At 36.8% G+C, this 23,974-nt stretch overlaps 1 protein-coding gene across 4 annotated transcripts in view; it reads left to right on the plus strand.

Annotated features, from left to right (window-relative positions):
- The first annotated feature begins 2,676 nt into the window (after positions 1–2,676).
- The window catches only part of CDK19 (cyclin dependent kinase 19), a 98,184-nt gene continuing 76,886 nt past the window's right edge, over positions 2,677–23,974 (plus strand). The window contains exons 1-3 of one of the 4 annotated variants that reach the window (XM_058174010.1): positions 2,677–2,979; positions 3,273–3,424; positions 17,075–17,134. In XM_058174010.1, the coding sequence (XP_058029993.1) occupies positions 3,297–3,424; positions 17,075–17,134 (188 nt within the window). In that variant the 5' untranslated portion in view covers positions 2,677–2,979; positions 3,273–3,296. The other 3 variants (XM_058173986.1, XM_058174002.1, XM_058173995.1) reach the window with 3 other exon arrangements.

The raw sequence follows: 23,974 nt of genomic DNA on the forward strand, positions 1-23,974 counted from the left end.
TGAAGTGCAAAAAAGTCCTTTAGCACTTTCAATCACAACATCACAGAAAAAAATCTAAAAATCTGTTTTATTTGTGTAATATTTTATTACACAAATGATAAGATAATGGTAGCTGGACATGATGCCGCATTCAGTACATTTTACTCCATTTGCATAGATTAACACTGTGCTCTCTTCCAGTGTATAGAGTAAGACACAAACTTAGCTTCTTTCAGGCAGCATTGTAAAATACTGAAGGTGGATGGGTGATGGTCTTTTTAATTCAGGCATTAAGATATTGCCTGTTAGGATTTGGAAGAAAGTGATAGCAGCATAGCAACATGCCCAGTTGCAAAAACAAATGGCACCACCCTCAACAAAGGCTAAATTCATAAATTGTGTATTTGAGTTGATGAGCTGTATCTTCTAGGTTACTGTTTTTTTCTCAACCAGTTTAATAGTGTCTCACTAGCATATTAATTCCTTTTTTCCTGTAGCTTTTTTTTATTTAAAGATTCTTTTTTGCTTTTGCAAACTATAGGATTGCTCTTATTTGCTTGTATATTCTTATGCGCACACTTTCATTTTACATAAATCACACTATGCCTAAATATTGGAAAAAGAACAAACATGTAAGAGGTGGACATGTGATAGGTTCTTTTTCAGGTTCTAACTAGTCAATAAATGAGCCAATCACTTTTTTCCAGGCTCTGCCATCACCTATGCACCCAGACTTTTTAGTAACTTTCAACTTTCATTTCACACTCCTTGGCAACTATGAGTATGCTTTTTTAGGTTAGCTTGTAAATCTCGTTCTTCCTTTCTCAGGATTTTTTAACTTCTAAAAACAAAGGTATGGATGATGCAATTTTACTTAAATAAAAACAGCACAAAGAAATTGATTTTAGAGGAACAGCAATACATAATGGCTCTTATGTTCATGATGTGATTACCTGTGGTTAACAACCATGATTTATACAATCCATTTTATTTTATAAGAATAAATTGATCACACAGCTTGGTTCACATTAAAATAGATTAAAATGTAGTTGTTAAATTGAAGGACAGGAGATTATGCAAAGATTATGCAAAGATACATTAATCCTCTTTATGACATAAAAAACCCCAAATAATGAAACTGGCCTTTCAATGTAAGTCTATATTTAAAGCAGTAGCAAATTTAGTAACTCGGGACCGATGGCAAGTCTTTACCAGACCAGAGTGGAATGGATTTAAAGCAGGCATCCAATCGTCTATCAATGGCTCAAATAAAGTAAACAAAAAGCCAGAAACATGGTGTTTGCCAACGCAGGGAGATCATCCATCGAAGAGAAAAGAGGGCTGGTAGAACTGTGCAAGAAAGGAGGACTTGGGGGAGGGGGGTGGATTCCAAAGAGTAGCTAAAAGTATTGGGAATGGGAGGTGGGGGGGGAGAGACAGGGTGACCAGCAGAAGTAATTGGGAAAAAGAAGTTTGGTGATTTCTTCTAAATAAAGAGATACTCATTCTAGGTGGATGTTTGATGGTCAAAGGATCAAGGTTTTTGGTAAACAACTGATAAGAAAATAAGATATTCTGTTCAGCACTGAGTCCAATAGAAAGCAGTAGAAAGGACACCTATAGCATAATGGAAGTTGGTATTTTTCAGATATACAGCAGCCAAAATTAGGCTGGTTTGTTCCTTCTGATTTTACTTTCCATGTGACGTGGAATTTCAATTCCCAAATAAGATATATATATCAGCTTCCCATGCTTCCATTTTTGACTGCATGTTTATTTATTCAATATTTTATCCTGCCTTTTTACTTTATAAGTAAGCCAAGGAGGTGAACATACCTAATATTTCTTCCTATTTTCTTCACAATGACCCTGTGATTATATACCTCTTACAGTATTTTTTCATAATGCAAAGAAAACGGTTTAAAATTTTTAAAAAAGCATATTCCCATGTCAAAAGGTTGCCACAGCCCCTTAATATTTTACCACAAAGGATAAAATATAAAGCTATTCTGTGGGTGAGCATTTTGAAGTTTGAGCCTTTTTAAATCTGTAAACTAACTAGGTTTGATGCTCCCCTCCCTTTCCAGGTATTTTTTTATTGAAGAATCAGGAAGCCGGTCAGAATAGTTGGAAACACGTATTAAGCGAATTTTTGACTTTTATTTGTATTTTGAATATTTCAAGAAAATTCTTCTGGGTACATTAAGAACTGGTGATAGTGAATGAGATAGTTGTAAGATAAATTCTCCAAGTCCGTTTCGAAGCTTCTAGGCTTTTAATTTAATTAGGTATATAAAACCTAAAGATGTTTGACTTTATCTCCAATTCTTTTCCGAGTAGGATTAGGTGTCCTAAATTTTCATCAGAAATATGCATTACCTATAGAACAATGCCACCCATCTAATGGCATGTTTCAATTGCTGCTGCCTTATTCATTGCTACCATTATTTTTTCGGCCAGCGTTATGCCAAGGCTGTGCAGCCATCGGTGGGAATCGTGCGGCCAGATCATTAATAATGTATCCAGGACGGGGGAAGGGCGGGAAACACGAAGCATTGGAGCGAGGAGGGGACGAATCGCTCCAGCCAAGTCCTTTGCCCGCAACGTTCAGCGCAAAGCTCCATCCTCCCAACTAAAGGACTGAGGACAGTATTTTAATTTCGACGAACGCACCGCCTCATTGGTCGGGGTAGAAAAGGCGGGACGAATTCTATCCAATAGAAGCGAGCGAAGGAATGAAGGGTAGGGCTTCAACCTGAATGACAGCTCGGGAGATAAACAAGTCCCTGCGCGAGACTTCTCCATTAACCGAGCTCCGTAGCCCAGTTTTTCACTCCAGAAGAAGGCAGCTGGTGGCGGGCCAAGGGAATAAGCTCGTTTCCCGGTTTCTCTACTGAGCCATCCGCGACTCGTTCACAACGTGAAGAGTCAGCAACTTCCCAGCACCCACTCAGCAATAATCAAGAGCGCGCCGCAACGCGCAGGCGCTTGCTAGCTAAGGTACTGCAAGACACCCTGGGCCTTGTAGTTCCGGCATTCCCAGTCTTCCCCAAGCGCCTGCGAATTCGCGCCTCCATCACTACTACCTGACCCAGAAACCCTTGCGACTCTAACTCTTGGAAGCCGTGGTTGAAGCGGGTGGCGGCTGAGGGGACTCCCCCCAACCCCCCCCAACCCAAAACAAGGAAATGGTGCCCAGTATGGTGGCCTCGTGCCCTTGCGCTTGAACGCTGCCGGTCCCGCCGCCGCCGCCGCCTCACCCCGTTGTCCACCTCCCTCTCTTCCTTCTCTAGTCGCTCCTTCCATGGGTGAAAGACATGGACTACGAGTTCAAATCCAAGCTGGCGGCCGAGCGCGAGCGGGTGGAGGATCTGTTCGAGTACGAGGGGTGCAAAGTCGGGCGAGGCACCTACGGGCACGTCTACAAAGCGCGGCGCAAGGACGGGTAAGAAGAAACCGCGAGGCGGGGAGCGGGAAGAGCGCGGCGGCGGCGGCCCAGGGGAGCCGAGGTTAGGAGACGTCGGTTCCGCAGCGACTGAACTTTCAAGCCCTGCTCCCTTCCGCGGCGCCGTCCTAGCAGCGGGGCTTAATATTCCCGCACCCGTCGGGTTGGGGCGGCTGGGGGGTTGGAGGGCAGGGCAGCTAACTGCAGGGAGAGCCTTTGGTGGGCGGATCTAAGGGTCACCGTAGGCGGGGCCAGCGGTGGGCGGAGCCAGCGTCGATAAACTCCGACAGCGTTTGTACCTACGAGACGGGATTGATTGAATTTGAATCCTGGGGATAGCAAAAGCGTCTTTTGTATATTGACACTTTTCTGTGCCACCCGAATCCCATGCAGGAAAAAAAGTCAAAGGCTGTCCCATTGAAATTGAAATTAAATCCTTGTTTGAGGAAAAAAAAAACTTGCTTAGCACAGCGATTTCTGCCGTTTAAGGAAAAGGAGCCGCCGGTTGGATGAAATGATGCAAGCGAGTCATTTCTTCTGCTTTCCTTCTTTCAACAAGAACCAAAAGATCAAGAGTCATAAGTGAGTTTCCCTAGCTAGAAAGCGGACAAGTCGGCTTCTAGGGAAGGAACTGTTTTGCGTTTCCATTTTTAGTATAAGTCATGGGTACTTTTCTCCCTGCATTATCACAGCACCGAAGATTGGTTCCACCCACAATACTACCTAAATTTTTTGATTGAACAGTTTGATCCAAATGCTTGCTATGTGTGAACAACACAACATAGAGAGAATTGCCGTAGTCCTAGGACATTTTACCTTCTCATTTGCTCTCTTTTGGCAACTCTGAGTGCATTCAACTTAGTTCACCAACTTGTTTCTTGCTATACGTTCTGGGGGGAAAATAAAGTGAGGAGAGATCATTTGTTTAGTGCAAGATCAGCTACTGCCTTTATACAGTTGTTTGGCTTCTGTTGAGTTCAAGGATGGAAGGGATTGCATGGTTGCAATTTCCTCACTCTTTACAATGAACATGCATCCTTGTCACTGGTAGTGTAGCAGGAAGGATTAGGCATAGTGGGACCATCAGAAGGAAAGACTTGGGTATAAGGAAACATTGCCTGTATGGTTCTTTTGTTTCATTCTGTGGTTTGAAGAAGTATGCTAATTGGATCCAGTCCCCACTCTCGGAAAAGGGGTGGAATAAGATGAAGTATCTACTCCCTGAAATATTTTACTCTATACAGTAGTGGGCTCTTAGAAGTGGGAGCAATTTATTGGAGCAGCTTGAAACCTTCCCTGCTGGTCATTGATTTTGCTTGTGGGAAGCGAGCAAATGCCTATTACATGATATTACAACCCAAATGCCTGGATTGTGATCATTTGGCCGTGGGGATGCTGTGACACCCATAACTTACAGAACTGGTTGTAGATTATTTTTTTCAGTGTCATTGTAACTTTGAATAGTCAGTGAATGGATGGAAGTAAGCCAAGGACTATTGGTACTGCATCACCCCTCTAGAAAGGATAGGAGTGTTGCTTGTATTTTTGTTTATTAATATCTCTGTGGGCAGAGGATGCAAGAGCAAAATGGCCAAACTCAGATGCATTAAAGAAGGAGATTCCAGAGATCTTGGGGCAGGATATCTCTCTTTCTACTACTATTTATTATTTTGATGGCATGCCTCACAAATGAGCTGCTTTTGGTTCGCTATAACAGGAAGCATTAATCACCCTTTCCAAAATCAGGTCTCTAAAATAGAAGAGGAAAGGAGGATGTATGTAGTAATCTTTCTGCTTCTTTAGCAGTTAATTGCACAGAAAAACATGTCACTCTGAAAGACATAAGTGAAAAATGTATTGGGGAAAAAAAAGAAAAAGTGAGAAAAATAATCAGGATTGAGGATTCCTTAATAATCGCATAGCCACCTTAAAATTGCTTCTGTACCGTAGAGCAGAGTTTCCTAAACTTTTTGCTATCACACCTCCCTTTAGTGTCAATTTACAGAGCTGCCCTAAAATTCCAAACACCAAAATGAATGCAAATGTGAAAAAAAAAATACCATGGAAGTATGTAATGTAACAAACTCTTAAAATGTTTGCCTGTACCTTCCTAAGGTACAGACAATTAAAAAAAAATAAAAGCATAGGTTGAAGAAAAGTGCAAAAAAAAACCCCAAAAAATGCAAGAGGAGCGGCATACCATGGAAATACACCCCCCCTTCACAAGATTAGTGGTATACCCAGACTTTACATTAAAAAAAAAAAAATTATTTTAGGAAATACCCAGAAGTTTTAGGGAGCCAGTCAGTCAGATAATGTGATTTGTTCTGAATGGGGGATGATGGAGAAAGAGAAAGGATTTGAAAAATTCACTCCACTGGATACTGAAGAGATTGGCTCCTGCCTTTAAAAATCATCAGATCTGATATTTATTTTATTTTATTTATTTATTGTAATTTGTCAAACAGAAATGAAAACAGGAATAGTATAAAAATATAATGACAGGGATGATAGGCATGTTAGTGCACTTATGAACTCTATGGACCTCTTAAGTATGAAGTGAGATCCACGGAAGTCAATTTGTGACTAAAACTGAAAATTTGTAGCTGAGATAACTGAATCAGGTAGAGCATTCCAGACTTTGACAACTCTGTTACAAAAATAGTATTTTTACAGTCAAGTTTAGAACTATTTACACTGCCTTTAAAGCGGTTGTTCACACGTGCATTATTGCGCTTAAAACAGAAAAAACATTTACAGGTAAAACATTACTACGTACAATTTTGTATGCAGTGCCTAAGTCTGACTGCAATTGATGCAGTTCCAAGTTATCCAAACCAAGAATTACGAACCTAGTAGCATCAAGAATTCTGTTATTAGAGAAGAGTGCAAAACTTTTCTCATAAAATTTTCTTCTGAATCCGCTCAATTGTACTAATGTCAGATATATGGTAGGGATTCCAAACTGTTGAACAGTACTCTAAGATTGGTCTAGCGTACGTTTTATAACCTCTAGTTAGCAATACAATGTTTCCAGAAAAGAAGCTTCTTAGAATTAAATTTACAACTCTTAGTGCTTTTTTAGCAATGTTGTTACAATGAACTTTGGAGCATAGATCGCCAGAGATAAGTATACCTAGGTCCTTAACAAAGGCTAGATCAATACCACCTAGCTTATACTTGATATTCTGGTTACGTTTACCAATATGTAAGACAGAGCATTTATTAATCAAAATTTGAAGTTGCCAAATGGATGACCATTTAGATACATAGTCTAGATCACTTTGCAAAACAACAAAATTATCTGCAATATTAAATAATTTTACATCGTTGGCAAAAAGGACGCAATTGCTTTTAAGTTGATCACATAAGTTGTTAATATAGAGCAAGAAAAGTGTGGGACCTAAGACGCTGCCTTGCAGAACACCACTGTTAACTGATGCAGGATTAGACAGCGAGTTCCCTATTTTGACTTTCTGTAGTCTATTAGACAAAAAAGCAGCAATCCACTTGTGCAAAGGTCCAGAAATGCCATAAGTATTTAATTTCAACAGCAGTTTATCATATAGGTAGTTTATTATATAAGTAAAAAGGTAAAGGTTCCCCTCGCACATACGTGCTAGTCGTTGCCAACTCTAGGGGGCGGTGCTCATCTCCGTTTCAAAGCTGAAGAGCCAGCGCTGTCCGAAGACGTCTCCGTGGTCATGTGGCCGGCATGACTCAATGCCAAAGGCGCACGGAACGCTGTTATATAATATATTATTATATGTTATTATATATATTATTATATAATATATATAATATATTATATATTATATATATTATATAAGTAGTCCTCTGTTAATGATGATATTTGGAACCAAGAACTCTGTTACTATGCAACCTGGTAGTAAAGTTCAACATCACATGACCATGCTGACTTATATTGGCAATTCTAGTTGCATTCATTAGATATTCCCACACAATCATTAGGCATGACATCACATGATTGCCATTTGTGACCTCCTGCTGGTTTTCCCATTGACTTGCTTATCGGAAACTAGCAGTGAAAATGACAAATGGTAATCACATGATTGCAGGATGCTGTGACCATCCTATCTGCGATCGTTGCAATTGCAAAATGTTTCTGAACTATCTGAGTATCTTTCTGAGTATCTGAATTGCGATCATGAATTGCAGAGATGTTGCCATGGCTACAACTTTGAGGACCAGCTGTAAGTCTCCTTGTTCAGTGCCAGTGTAACTTTGAACCAGTTGCCAAACAAATGGTTTTTAATCAAGTACTATCTGTACTGTGCTTGGATATGTGCATGCCAAATAAAACTATTAATAAAACTATTTGGCAGTTCGAGGCTCAAGGTTGACTCAGCCTTCCATCCTTCCAAGGTCGGTAAAATGAGCCAGATTGTTGGGGACAATATGCTGACTCTGTAAACCACTTAGAGAGGGCTGAAAAGCAATGATAAGCGGCATATAAGTGTTCTGTCCCCCCACCTCAGTCCGGGAGGCACGAGAAATGACTTAATTAGCCGGCAATTGAGTCCACGGCAGCTATCAGCTCTGGCAGCAATCCAGCAAGCGTCTGCCAAGGTTTTTCTGTTATCTTTCTTGATGCTGGCGTGTCAACCAGGAAGTCAGGAATAAACAGCACTTCAGCTCAAGTTCTCTCTAGGCAGTTTGATTTGTTCACCAAGAAGCAGTATAGCAGCCCCTCCTGCTTTTATACCCTGTGGGGTGTGGCTCCATGACTCAGCACTTTCTAGGCCTGCCCCACCCCTGCTTCTATTGTTCCCACCTCTCTTGTTTACCAAACCTAGGATCTAACCAGGACTGATTGTCCTCAGCTGGGTCTGGAAGTGTTTCCTGGGTGGGGGGAGATACAGGAGACAGAGGCCTCGTCACCTCTTCCACCTGGCCTGCCTCTGGCTCCTGGAGCTGAGCCAGGGAAGCCGGCCCTGCAGAAGGGAGCCCTGATGGCCCTTCCCCCTCTGAGTCACTCTCTGGCAGGGGGCCAGGCCCGGGGGAAGGGGGGGGCTGGAGCCATAACAATAAATCTAAGTGCTATTGCTATTAATACCGAAAAAAGGGATCCCTAGATAACACTCCACTTGTTGTTGTTAGTTGTGAAGTCGTGTCCAACCCATCACGACCCCATGGACCCCATCCCCTTCATGGATTACTGCCTTGTCATGGTGAAGGGGCTTGCGTAGCTCAATGAAGCTATGAGCTATGCCATGTAGGGGCACCCAAGATGGACAGGTCATATCAGAGAGTTCTGACAAAATGTGATCCACTGGAGAAGGAAATGGCAACCACTCCAGTATCTTTGCCATGAACACCCTATGAACACTCCACTAGAGGCACCTAAAAGTAGGAAACATTTTACCTATTAATGATTCCTTGTCTTCTGAAACTAGAGCAAAGGTGAAGTAATGAGAGTATTTGACTAATTAGAATTAGTCCTTTATTGTCACTAGTTTTTGTCATTATGCATAAGGTCCCAGCTGTTAAATAATTAAATTTGCTTTGGGGGCTCATTTTGAAATTAAACATTGAAAATGGCCGCACAGCCTGAGAGCCATTGGAATTTTTTACTACTCAGGATGTGAGTAATTTAAAAATGCACAAGTCATTTTATATTTTAATTGTAAGCTTTCTAAAGTCATATATATGAGATGGACAGCTATATAAATTTGAATAATAAATAGATATTCCAAGCTAATAGTAAAATCACAGTCATATATGGATGGATCAAAATTTCAATTTGAAACAAAATTATAGCTTCCTAGTGCACTAGTTTATTTTTTACCCATTTGATGATGATGTTTGTCCATTGTGTTCAAAGAGGACCTTGACATCTAAGAGGTTGTGGGCTGTCCACAATATGTCCGCAGGTGGCTGGTAAGGCCTATATAGGCCATACTCATTTAACTAGTACTTTAAAAGAAATTCTAGAAGTGAATTATATTTGTATTTCAGAAGGTTTTGACAGTCATTGAAGTACTGCAACATGGTAGTTGAAATAATTATTGTATACTGCTATTGATTAAAAGGAGAAAGGAAAGACTATAATTAGTCAGACCTTTTAATATATTTCTTTATGACATGGAGCATTGGGCAGGTTTGGGAGTAACCATCCTATTATACTTATGAGGTCTAATTTGTTACACTTATATTCTGTATGTTCTTCTTAATTCTTCAAATGCTTTGACTTCCAAGTAGATGATGATCATGCCCACAACTGAAAAAGTATTAGTCAAAGATCTGAAGGGGAACAGGGTAAATTCACATGTCTGACATTTGAAGTGGGGTAATATGTAAGCTTCTACACTAGAAGTCTTCAAGTCAAGATGATGAATGTATGGTTTAAATAGAAGGTATAATGGGCTAAATAGAAACCTGGGAGCATTTGTTTTTCAAGGAATTCTACATCATAGAATAGAATAGAATAGCATAGCATAGAATAGCATAGAATAGCATAGAATAGAATAGCATAGCATAGCATAGAATAGAATAGAATAGAATAGAATAGAATAGAATAGAATAGAATAGAATAGAATAGAATAGAATAGAATAGAATAGAATAGCATAGAATAGAATTCTTAATTGGCTGTGTGATTGGACACACCAGGAATTTGTCTTTGGTGCATATGCTCTCAGTGTACATAAAAGGAAGAAAAAGAAAAAATACATTCATCAAGAATCATAAGATACAACACTTAGTGATAGTCACAAGTTACTAATAAGCAATCAAATAATACTAGGAAAAAAACAGAACAATATAAATTGTAAAAATACAAGCAACGTGGTTATTATCATAGAGTGTAGAATGCCATAATAAAAGCAGAAAAAGACACAGACTTAAGACATAATCTCCAAAGTAATTTAATAATAGGAAATATCCTTTCCTATCAAAAACTGTCTAAATAGGTGGTTAAATTGTAGGATGACAACTGAGTTAAAGGAATACTAGAGCTCAAAAGATTACAAAAAGCTTTATGTGTATTTTGGTCTGACCCCGACCAGCTCCACTTTATGTTCTTAAAATTAGGGAACTTCTTCCTATGTTTCTTGTAAACAGGGCATAAATGGCTAGAAATTGTCTCTCAGCGTCACCATTGTGATAGTTGCCAACTGTGAATTAAAAATGTCTAAGCAAAGCCTTTCCTGTTTTGATACCTTAGATGGTAGGAAATAGCAATGGAATTTACTTGTTGCAAGGTTAAGTGGGGCTGTTTTTAGTTAGCTAGTCAGGCACTTTATCTCTCCTTTTGTCATAGCTGTTGCTGTAGTATTTTCCTTGGGTGAAGATTTGAGTAAAGACATATTCAGGCCAATATAGATCCCAAAAAAAAGAAAAAAAAGTTGGTAGTCTTTATAAATATGAAGATATGTTGAAAATATTGGAAATGCCTGTTGAAATCTTATTTAGCTATGTATCTGGCTTTTAAATGAACTTCTAGTTGAAAATGTAGGCTCAGAGAATGGAATACATTTCTAATATGCCTGTTTGCTCTAAATTTTGCTCAGTTTGCATAATGGGTCCAAGGTGGACAATTGGTTGCTATAAATTGCTTCCATTTCTTATTTGTAGGCTCAAGAATCTCCCAAGGTCAAACTGCTGAAATTTGACATCAGACCACCAAATAATAATATGAGAGTTATCTTTTTTCTGGAACAGGAAACTTTGTAATACCTCTAACAGGTTTAATTCAGTTTTTTAAAACATAGTAATAATACACTCAATCACTCCTCACTCAGGAAGTGATGGAAAATTTCTGCTTTTATATATTTTGATATAATCATTGTGTCATTCATTGCCTTTTATGTCTCTCAATGGCTAAACATTTTTTAAGAATAGCCCTCAACTGGGTTTCTTACCCTAATTTTGACAATTTTGTCAGTTGACAAAATGTAGATTTTTCTTAGTATGGTATTCTTTCTAAGAATATCTGAGTATACATATTGTTCTGATTGTATATCTACAACAATATCTTTAAAATTCTGCAAAACATAGATATAACTTAATGATATAAATAAATTGGTTACTTATTCTCTGTTCCTTACTGAATTTTGTTTCAAACTCAAAGACAGCTTGATTGGTAATGTGAATATATGGCCAAAGGTTATTTAATTTTGGATATAAAATTAAATATAGAGCTATCCTTGGACAGGAATGAACAATACATAATATTAAGTTTAATACATCTGAGATGTTGCATCCTACGGTTAGATTTGGGCCATATGATATCATACACCAACAGATCATCCTGGATATATTGGAAAGACATCGTGTCCAACCGAAAGCTTTCTCTATGAGCATGCCATTACTAACCCTGGCTTTGTTTTTCTATCTGTATACATTTTCATTCCAATGTGGAACTAAAAAACTTGGAAGAAATACCCAGTTTCAGCCTCATCATACAGTATTGTGAACTCTGGACCAATCTTCCAACTTTGGAAAAGTACATTGCAGCATCATTATACTGGATACTGCATTTATTTTAGTCTTAAAGGGTCAGATAAGCATTGGAAGATTAGGTGAAGAGAAATGATGATAGTTTCCGTGCTAGTAGGGATCCAAAGTGTGAGAGAAATGAAAACATGGCTGGAAAATCAGTGAGGCTTTCATGATTTATTGATATAGTGATAATGTTCTCTCTTTAATCTATTACTGTTAAAATGTACTGTACAGTACAAATGCAGTTCCAAGTATGTGGGTATACTTGGTTTGATGCAATTTTGATGTAATAATAATTATGGGGCCACTTTGTCACTTCCTGATGATTTAGATTGTGTACTGAATTTTAAATTCAGAATTTATATATACTAAAACTTGAGGAAGGCAAAGACTGTAAAGAGTTGTATTCCCATTTTATTATGCATTATTGATAGCAAAGTAAACTCTATGCAGTTCTGTAGAGAAGTACTGAATGGAGATCTAATTGAAGAAAGAATGGCTAAATAAACATCAGTTTAAGCAGGGTATAAGGCAATTCAGGATAATAGTGTTCAATTCTCTTTGTCAGAATTTCAAGGTTCTAATATAATGCCCTTTAACTATAGAGTTGCCATATTGCTTGTAGTATCTGTTTCCTGAACTGGCCTACCTCATTGACAAATACTAAAGAAGCACATTTAAATAAAATTAAATATTTTTTAGAAGAGAAGCCAAAAGAAAATAAAAGGGGCAGTGACCAGAGGGGTGATAGAGGACTTTTATTTATTTATTTACATTTATATCCCGCTCTTCTCCGAAGACTCAGGGCGGCTTACACTATGTTAGCAATAGTCTTCATTCTATTTGTATATTTATATACAAAGTCACCTTATTGCCCCCAACAATCTGGGTCCTCATTTTACCTACCTTATAAAGGATGGAAGGCTGAGTCAACCTTGGGCCTGGTGGGACTAGAACCTGCAGTAATTGCAGTCTGCTGCTGTTAATAACAGACTGCATTAGCAGCCTGAGGACTTAGTGTCTTCATTAAAGAAATCTGTGCAAACTTTTAGTGTGGGATTTTTTTTAAAAAAAAATGGAAGCCTGTAGCAGTGTTAACAGTTAAAATTCCATAGAAACCCAGCAGTAATGCATATTTATAGTTTTCTAATCACCATGGTACCAAGGGATTGCTACAGTATAGCTAAAATCCATGTTAGCAGTTTACACAAATGTATGATGATTTCATCTGCCTTTCTTCTCAGAGGGATGAAAACATTTAGTACCTGATACATCATTATAATTATGTATTTGTTGATTAATCTATTTGTATTCTAGAAGCTAGTCAGTCAATAAGGTTACATAGATATTTTTATATTACACATCGTCAGTTGTGAATCTTTCTAAAACAATTAATTTTCGCCCAAATTATTAATATATAGTAGTTAGCACTTTTGATTTCAGTGAGTAGTAGCATAATCAGTTTCTTTTTTATCTGGTCAGCTATCTGTACATTTGATTTATGTATGAAATTAGCCACAATGAAATGTTAGCTTTCCATGCTTCTTGAGACACATTTAAATGTACTTGCAGGGTTTGCTGGGACATGCAAATGGAATATTTGCAAAGGAGCTTACTAAGCAGCTTGATTAGGATGCTGTTAGGATGCTAACACTGCATATGAGTAGGAAACAATATGCTTCATAAATTTAACTGTGGGTAAACAAATTTAATTCTGTTATGTATATGGTAAACTTACCAAAGTAAAGCCTTTCATATGGCCTATATCTTGTAGGAATGAGGTTTAGAAGTGGGGAAAAATACTGCAACTTTGGCATATTTTAAATCTATGTAACCTAATATTGGAATTGATGAATGCCTGCAATGCCTGGTTAGAGAGTTACTTGTCTGTAGCAACTGTAACTCTGAAGTACTCTCAGTTGCATTGATTATGTATAGTGTATTATTATTGTGTCAACCTTGCATTTTTGAACTTGATTTTCTAAAATGCTGATAGCCAGCTAATCTGATCTTTCAAAATCAATATGCCTAATAAATCCAGAGTCTTGGAGTCTAATTAAGATTATAAGCTATTTAATGTGAAACTCCATAACTGGCTATTAACACAAGGAACATTAAAAATATCCAGTAGCTTTGAGAATAAGTTTACTGAAAATGCAGTTATATATTAATAAGGATTCATTTTTTGGAATCTGGAGCTTTAACATCATGCTTAACTATTGTCAGATACTGAGTACTGGAAACCAACAATGTGTTAATTTTCTGATTTAGATAAAATGTAGATATAGCATGTATGATTGGATGAGCAATACGAATATCAAAATATACTAATACTCTAGTATCTCTGGAAATCAAAGGCACCTTCTGGTGAAAAAGCTTCTTGGATGAGAAGCAAAATGTCTTCAAGAAAAATCAAGAAATTCCAGTTGCCATTTGAAAAAAGCACTTTTGGGGACAACAATGATCTGGATGACTGAAAAGTTTGATAAAGATATATCTCTGGCAACATTTATATCTATTAGAAAGCTATGGAAAATAGTGTCTATCAAATTTTTTTTAAAGATTCAACCCTTTTCCCATGCTAAATTAACTTTATTGGGAAACTCAACTTTGAAAATTGGGAAAAAGATAATAATATAAAAAAAAATTGGATGGAAGTGAGAATATGACTTTGGATTGATTTTTTTTTCACTTGTGTCAGAAGCACCAAGACGCTTCCAGGTTGAAAGGATTAGCCAGTGACATCTCCAGCAGATGATTGCCCAGGGGATGCCCAGTTGCTGGGCTCCTTTCAGGTTCTGGCAGGAGCTAGAGCGAAGGGTGAGAACTCACTCCTCCCCATATGTATTTTGGACTATTATACAAAGACCTACCTCTGGAGAAGGTTTTAATGTTGGAAAGTGGAAGGAAAGGGAAGAAGAGAACAACTAATATTTTTACTTATACTGATGATGTCACACTGTGGAAAGACTAGAAGGACCATGTTGGGGACGGTTTGTCATGAAGAAAACCTGTGTGGTTACTAAGAGTCAACGCTAATATGTTGGTATCTTGATTTGATTGATAAGTAATCAATCAAACCAAAGGTGTTTTTGATGTTGGTAATCATGGCCTGATTTATTTAATATTGTTGATAAAGGATGCTAAGCTTCTTCTCTCTTTATTTTCTATTATTAAGGACATTTATATGGCTATCCAGCTCACAGATGGTGACTCCAGGAGGCTTATAGAAGTAAAACCTCAAATACAAAACCCATTTATTGCACTGTATATGGCATGTCTTTCATTTTCATTCCTGGGATATTTCACTGATATGGTAGTAGTGGCATATTCCCAGATATACTGTGCCCCATTATATTGTGAATAGAAGATCTGAAATTGGTTGCCATTCTTCCCCAGATGTCCAGCTGTCAGATCTAAGCCAAAGATGATGCAGTGAAATCCAATCAAACTCAGTTCTTTATTTGCTTATGCCTAATAGACAGAATCTTACCAGACTAAAGCTATAACCTTCTAATCTAACCTAATTGACATATCCTGGGAGATTCCATAGTGCAGCTATCCTGAACCTTTTCCTCCCTATTCCATCCAGTTCAGCACTGCACAGTCTCTTATCTTGAGTCTTTCTCTGGAATGTGCTGCCTCCTACTGCAGTGCTACTGCTGACATTATCCCCCCCCCACTTCCTTCAGCTGCACTTTCCATCACACTAGCAAATGCATTGGGACTATAACTCTCAGAGGTCAAGGTGAGCAGTGCCTTACTGGTTAAGCATTCTGGGATTTGTAATCCCAGTGCACTTGAAGGATAGCCATTGAGAAAAGTTGTCCTGCAGCAACGAGGACTAATACAATTATCACTTGTTGTCATCACTTTTAACTTATCATAGAGACCTGTCAGTGTGATTCTTCTCTTTTTATATAGTTAAACAGGTCTTCCATCTAATACTTCAAAACATTTCAAAATGCGCCTCTGTCTTTTATGCTTTTAAAAATAAAGTTGATGTAATATCTTGGACATACTGTTCAGAATTTTTAGAAGAGAATTCTCCCTGGGCTATCAAGAAATTAGCAGCATTAAAGCTGTAACTAGTTAAGGGTGGAATAAATATTTCAGGGTTCAAATGGCAACTCCCTCCCAAGTAACGACCAGTGTTAAATAACTATCATCTGTGGAGTAATTGGAACTGAAGAAGCTTCTTAGATGAGAAGCGAAACGTTTTCAAAGAAAAACCGGAAAGTCCAATTGCCTCTTGAAAGAAGCACCTTTGGGTAATTGGAACTGTGTCTCATTAGATTTAAAAAAAAAAAATTGTATGGTACCTGCATCACTGATGACCAGTTAACTTTATCACTCTTTATTCCTTCTGAACAGATAAAATTTTAATTTTTATTTAAAATGTATGAATGCCTCTGGTATATGCATTTTTCTTAAACATTTTCATCATAATATTTTAGCATCATGCAATCCCCACTTTCTCTTGAAGCAACAGCTATGAAATTGTCTTCTGTTTCAAAGTGATTGATGAATCCTATGCTGAGTGTTGTAACCTTTTCTTGTGCTAAATGGCAAAGATTTTGAAATACCTCCTTCAATAAAGATTATTTCCCTCATACTATAAAGTTAGGATATGCCCAGATATTAATGAAAGGCATTTTTTAATTAAAAATGGTATTTGTGTTTACTTTCAAAACCACAAACCAGATTGTTCATGATGATTTTACCAGCAATGCTAGGCTGGATACAGATAATAGTCGTAATTTTCCATTGAGTTGAAGGTGGTTCAAAATAAAGGTTCTCATCTGATTTCTGCTTCTGTGAGCATTTACTTTTAAATGTTATAGTTGTAAAATGTGCTTAACCAGAATTAACCATGGGACGAAAGAGCAGACTTAGTGTATGCCATAGGATGCAAAGTGTTTTTCAAATGGCTTTCACTTTTTTAAGGTTGACTATTTCCAACTTAGGGTATATCAGAAGAAGAGAACCATATTTGCTTATTTGTTCCCTTGACAACATTTCAACTACTAAGAGGATTCAGTTTGGCAATGATCTTGATTCCAAATAGTGTGTCTGCTTATTAAAGACTGGCTCCAGGGGTATCTAGATACTAGGCACTGCTGAGTTCTGAGGTGTGAATCCTGTATATCTGCATAAATTTCTGCCTTTTACTTCTGCTGTGTTCATAGATTCCAATGGGTTCGTATATGGACTTCAAGCCTTGGAGGTAGCAAGATACTCAGCAGAAGGTAAAGAGGAGTGCTGCCTTCTGGCATCGTAAATGTGTGCCTGTGTGCGAGTGTGCACTGACATAGTACTGTGCAGTCCTTGAAGGTGAAAAATAAATACGTGTATAACATCGGGGTCCTGGTTAATGGTCAGTCATGTCATTAGACTGCCTGCTTTAGCTATTCATATAATCCATGAAATTAAGATGGCCCTTTTGTTGGTGTCTACTCTATCTCTGCATTCCATTCTACAAGGGTCCACTGGCAACAGTAGGAATAAAGGGGCGGGCAGAAATGAAGGGAGTAGGGGAAGACAGAAATTTCTGATGTATTTTTCACATGCATGTAGCCTGTCTCATATATCTGGGTGGATATTTATCTGAGGCGTTCTGGGACCATATAACAAGTTAAACTAAAATCAAACATATGGTTTAGCACGAAGCGTGAAGCCAGCCTAAATAAAAGCTGAAGTTCTGCACAATAAATATATGTTAGATTGGTTCTTATCTTAGTCCATGTGACTTAAGGTTGCATAATTTATTATACTCTTTAATTCCTTACACTTCCTTAGCACTTAAATCTTTTTCTTAATTTGGAAGTGAGAAAATTAGTGTAATATTTAATTTCAAACTCTCTATTGCAGTGTGAGAGTTGATAGAGAACTTTGGTGATAATCTCTTTTAAATTATCCTTGAACTGAGATATTTGAGACTTTTACTTTACATAAACTCATTAGGAACAAATGGAAATAAATATTCTTTTTCCTCTGTGATGATGTTTTAGTTTCAACAGTTGCTATGGGTCTGCTTCTATTGCAGTAATTGCAGTTAAAGACTGATATGACTCAGGTTATGTAAAGAAATTTAGAAATAGCAATAGCACTTAGACATATACTGCTTTACAGTGCTTTACAGCCCTCTCTAAGTGGTTTACAGAGTCAGCATATTGCCCTTAACAATTTGGGTCCTCATTTTACCCACCTTGGAAGGATGGAAAGCTGAGTCAACCTTGAACTTTGAACTTCCAAATTGCAGGTAGCCGGCAGTAAGCAGAAGTAGCCGGCAATCCTGCATTCTAACCAATGCATAACCGTGGCTCTTTATGGACAATAATGAAGAGTGGCTGCTTATGATAGTGCTTGGACTGGGCATTTAAAGGCTGCTTGAAACTTGGTGTCATTATTGGAGGAGTACCATTCACATGTAAGAAAAGTTTTAAATAATTATGCAGGGCAGAACATAGGATAGTTGCATGTAGAATATCACTGCATACACACAGATGGTTTGTGATTGAATTTTATTTCCTGAGGTAAAGGAGAACTATATACATAAATGTGCTTTATTTCCTTTGGAACAAGTACAGGGAACTTATATTTTATGGTGATCCTAGGTGCTCAGGTATGCATCATCTCTCTTGTCTTGCTGCTGAAATGTACCCTCTGTGCCTAAGTATGTAAAGCGTATGGAAAAAAGTATTCTGCAGAATTTCAAAATAAAGATGGTTCTTATGTGGTTTCAGTTCTGTTAAGAATTTTTACTGCTCCATACTGCGTAACAATTTTCAGTGCCTGTTATATCTGCAAGAAGGCTGAAGTCATTGGTTTTAGGAATTCCTTTTCCTGACAAGAATAGAATTGGCTTCAGAGGTGGCACTCTCAGCAGGAAATTATTTTAGGATTGCAATAATACCATGTGACTGAACAGCCTTATTAGAAGTTTAGAAGAACTGAATATAAACCAGAGGTTCTTTTAGATGAATTCTTTGCCCTTAAGGCAGGCTCCCTCTCTCCTTTTTTCCTTTAACTTCCCTAATCCATATTGTAATGTTCTACAGGACAGCACTTTTGAATATCATATCATGTTACATGCACTCAGATAACCCAATTTAATTCAGAAAAGGCAAATATATTGTTATTACTTGAGCTGAACTGGGAACTGTGTTATTTCAAATAAATGTTATCAAAATCTATTGTTTTCTAGTGAAATGGATTGTGGGGTTGAGTGCTATAATGTGAGAGGGCACACCTGGATTGCAATAACCCACAGAGCTGGTTTCTTATCTTATTCTTATACCTTGCCTGGCATAGAACTACAAAGGAGTTTTGAAGCACCTTTGGGATATTGCTTGCCGCCCAATTGACACAACTTGGATAAAATGAAGATCCTAATATGTGATCCTTGGAACTTTGTTTTCACTTAAGATTTATTACAGATTTACTTTAAACTAGCTTCCTTCTAGATGCTCATGCTAGGATAACTTTCTGTTAATGAAGCTCTGTTCCAACTTCTAAAAAAATATCCTTTAATTCTTAGGTTAAAGTATGTTGGAAACTAGAGCTCTGTCAAAAGAAGCTTTCTTTGGTGGCAGTTTCTACGATTCTACAGATGAAGAGGAAGGGTGGAGTAACTCTTTTTCACTGTTTTTAATATGAGAAAATAAAATGAAACCCGAGGGATAGAAAAAAGTAGTAAAAATAGTTGCAAAGAATAATTTCCTATTAATCATTCATCTTAACAACTAGGTTGATGTAAGAATGATTAGTGTTCCTACCTATTTGCTGTGTCTTCTCCCCAGTCTGCAACTGTGCAGAACATCCAGGGCAAGGAGTTTGAGGGCTCAAGAAGGCATCAAACGAATAGTACAGTCATTTAAAGAAATATGCATATTTTACAAAAAATCTCCCAGTTATAAAAGATAATATTTTGATAATATTTGTCAGCAGAAACAGGTCATTTTCCTGTCGTCCGGAAAACGGTCTGAAAAAAGCCCCAAAAATGGTCTGAAAAATGGCCTGTTTCTGCTAGAGCGCCAGAAAACAGCCCGAAAAACAGCCCAGAAAGGGCCTGGAAAACAGCCTGCACATGCTGGCCAGCTGGTCTTCAGGTTTTTGACGCTTCTGTGTGCGCACATGCATGCACATGGACATCAGTGGTGGGTTGCTCCCAGTTCTGTCCGGTTCTTTAGAACTGATAGTAAAAGCAGCGGGAGGCTCTGCCCACCAGTCCAGACATCATAATTGACAATCTGCGCATGCACAGAAGCATGCACGTCAGCGAAGCACGTACAATCCCGTTGCGAACGGGTAGTAAAGATAAGTAGAACCTACCCCTGATGCACATGTGTTCTGATTTGGGCACTTGGTGCTGAAAACATTCATTATCACTGGTTTTAGAGAAGAGCCACTTCCACTGCAGCCCCTGCCCTCTGGAACATCTTGTTGCCAAAGATGAGGTCTGCCACTATTTTTTTTGCCTTCCAGAAGGACCTTAAAACCTGGATCTGCTGGTTGGCTTAGGGTATGTTATACTGTAAATAATTGATGGATTGAGCCTAGCTTTGTACCATTCATGCTCTTGATTTTTAGTCTTTATTTAATTGTTGTTAATTTTAATTTTTATATTTTTTATATTTATGATTTTATGGCACTGTAAATCACTCATAGTCACTTTGGAAAGTGTGATGGATAGTGTATAAATCAATCAATCAAACAAACAAAAACAAACTAACAAAATCAATTTGCTAATCCTTTTCTATTATTATCCCTAAATGATGCATTTTTAGAAAAATGAATATTATAAATGGAATTCTGTAAATAGATTGAAAATACAAGAAATACTACTAATATTAGATTTTGTATCCCTAAACTGATTTCTAACAGGACCAGAAAATTAGACTTCATGGAGCATTAAAGCTGATTGCAAAGAAAAAATTTGCCAGATACTTTAACAACTATTGAACAGCTAGACAGGATGATTTAAAAAAAAAATAACATAAACTTTTCCTTTCTGTTTAGAAAAATATTGTTCTATTAGGGAGGGAAGACAGATTCTTTTTATTGTATTTTATAAACATCATTTCATATTTCTCCAAAATCTTTGGAAATAATTGGCTTTAAACATTGCTTCTGGAATGTTATTTTAAAAATATGCTAGTGCATAGATATAAAGAGGTAATTTTTGTTTAGAGACCACAATTAGGACCAGTAACTCAGTTATTAAGCGAAGCGGTTTCTAGTGAAACCAGAAATGTGCTTATGATCGTACGTCAGCTTTAATTTGCTTTACAGATCTGTGAGGGTCCTAAATACAAGGCTTGATTGTAAAATTACTTTTTCATCATCTTCATTACTGCAGTCACTGAACGAAGCAGTCGCTAAACAAGAACTACTTGTACTGACATTTTACCTTAATATCTAATAATTAGTATATTTTTGTATGTGTGCCAATGCAATTTGGTTGTCTTCTTTAAAGAGTGCATGCAAACATGGGTGGTAGATTTATTTTTAGTTAGACATTTGTTTGCCTCCAGCTTGTCAGCTACGTAAAAACCATAGTCTAACCTCCGACCAAATTCATTTCAAAAATAAAAGGGAAAAAAATGTCTGAAGTCAGCATTTGTTCTGACAAACCTTCAACTTTTCTTAGATTCGGTGCATCATAGTCATGTTTGCAGAGGCCATACCAAAGCAGAAGTCAACGAACTCTTTATGGATCTTGAAAGATGAATACAATCCTGCATTGGTCGCAAGATCAAATTTCTGGAAAACCTGAAGATGTGGTTGGAAAGATTTTTTTTTGAGATAGAAGCTGAACATTTTCACAAAGTTGCTTTCTTATCAAATCTAAACTTTCTTCATATATTAATGTCACAGCATATATGAAAGTGCATAACGTATTTTTAGAAATGTATTAGATATCTGCTATACTCTGTTATACCAATAAATTGTTATATAGACCAACAAAATAAATTAATATGAGGCATGGGTTTTGATTGGTATTAAATCAATAAAAATATTCTATGACCAAAATCATTGTTCCTAATAAAGATAATACAAAATGTATATACATGCTCACCATTTGGAGTTATAGATCTTATAGTTAAGCCAAATGAAATAACTATTTAAGTTGCTTTATATACGGATATATAGAACATTTTTTAACAGAATAGCTCAAATTTTAATAGCAGTTAATAGAGAATAAAAATAATATGCTGGTACCAAAGATGTCTATAACATTTACAATTGTGTGTTGGAAAACCTTTGGCATAGTCAAGTTCCCGAAGTCTGATACATGTGTTGATAATGCAGAAGAGGAATAAAGTTTTAAAAAGTTGATGTTGAGGTTAAATAAGGTAATATTTAAACTGCAGATACAAACTATTCCTCTATGTCTACTTAATTATATTAAAAATGTAACTCTGAGAATGTTACATGTGCCAATACAGTTCTGTTCATGGCAACTATCTTATGTATTAATTAAATTTAGAAATCTAATACTAGCTTACTAGGAGCCAGCCAGAAAATGAATTAAAAAAAATTAAATGACTGTTTTTAAACTAACAGGTTGAATGGTAAAATCAGTGACTGAGTAAAATAATATTTTGGAGTACTGTACGGAATTTGGCCATTGTGTCATCATTGTATTCTTGCATAATACATGAGCCTTTTGGGGGCAATTTAATTTCATCTATGATATCTATATATCTTTTTTTTACAAGAAACACTTGCATTATTCTTGCTATTTGATTTTCAAATAGTATATTATTTTTAAAATAGTATTTATAAGTTTTATTTGGGGAAAAAAAGAAAAGTAAAATTTAGCGAACAAGATTTTATAGTATAGATTTAAAACAGGGGTCCCCAAACTTGGCAGCTTTAAGACTTAAAGCTGCAAAGTTTGAAGACCTCTGATTTAAAAAAAAATAACATAAACTTTTCCTTTCTGTTTAGAAAAATATTGTTCTATTAGGGAGGGAAGACAGATTCTTTTTATTGTATTTTATAAACATCATTTCATATTTCTCCAAAATCTTTGGAAATAATTGGCTTTAAACATTGCTTCTGGAATGTTATTTTAAAAATATGCTAGTGCATAGATATAAAGAGGTAATTTTTGTTTAGAGACCACAATTAGGACCAGTAACTCAGTTATTAAGCGAAGCGGTTTCTAGTGAAACCAGAAAAGTGCTTATGATCGTCAGCTTTAATTTGCTTTACAGATCTGTGAGGGTCCTAAATACAAGGCTTGATTGTAAAATTACTTTTTCATCATCTTCATTACTGCAGTCACTGAACGAAGCAGTCGCTAAACAAGAACTACTTGTACTGACATTTTACCTTAATATCTAATAATTAGTATATTTTTGTATGTGTGCCAATGCAATTTGGTTGTCTTCTTTAAAGAGTGCATGCAAACAGGGGTGGTAGATTTATTTTTAGTTAGACATTTGTTTGCCTCCAGCTTGTCAGCTACGTAAAAACCATAGTCTAACCTCCGACCAAATTCATTTCAAAAATAAAAGGGAAAAAAATGTCTGAAGTCAGCATTTGTTCTGACAAACCTTCAACTTTTCTTAGATTCGGTGCATCATAGTCATGTTTGCAGAGGCCATACCAAAGCAGAAGTCAACGAACTCTTTATGGATCTTGAAAGATGAATACAATCCTGCATTGGTCGCAAGATCAAATTTCTGGAAAACCTGAAGATGTGGTTGGAAAGATTTTTTTTTGAGATAGAAGCTGAACATTTTCACAAAGTTGCTTTCTTATCAAATCTAAACTTTCTTCATATATTAATGTCACAGCATATATGAAAGTGCATAACGTATTTTTAGAAATGTATTAGATATCTGCTATACTCTGTTATACCAATAAATTGTTATATAGACCAACAAAATAAATTAATATGAGGCATGGGTTTTGATTGGTATTAAATCAATAAAAATATTCTATGACCAAAATCATTGTTCCTAATAAAGATAATACAAAATGTATATACATGCTCACCATTTGGAGTTATAGATCTTATAGTTAAGCCAAATGAAATAACTATTTAAGTTGCTTTATATATGGATATATAGAAC

This window comes from Ahaetulla prasina, chromosome 1 (assembly GCF_028640845.1).
Source record: "Ahaetulla prasina isolate Xishuangbanna chromosome 1, ASM2864084v1, whole genome shotgun sequence".
Taxonomy (NCBI): domain Eukaryota; kingdom Metazoa; phylum Chordata; class Lepidosauria; order Squamata; family Colubridae; genus Ahaetulla; species Ahaetulla prasina.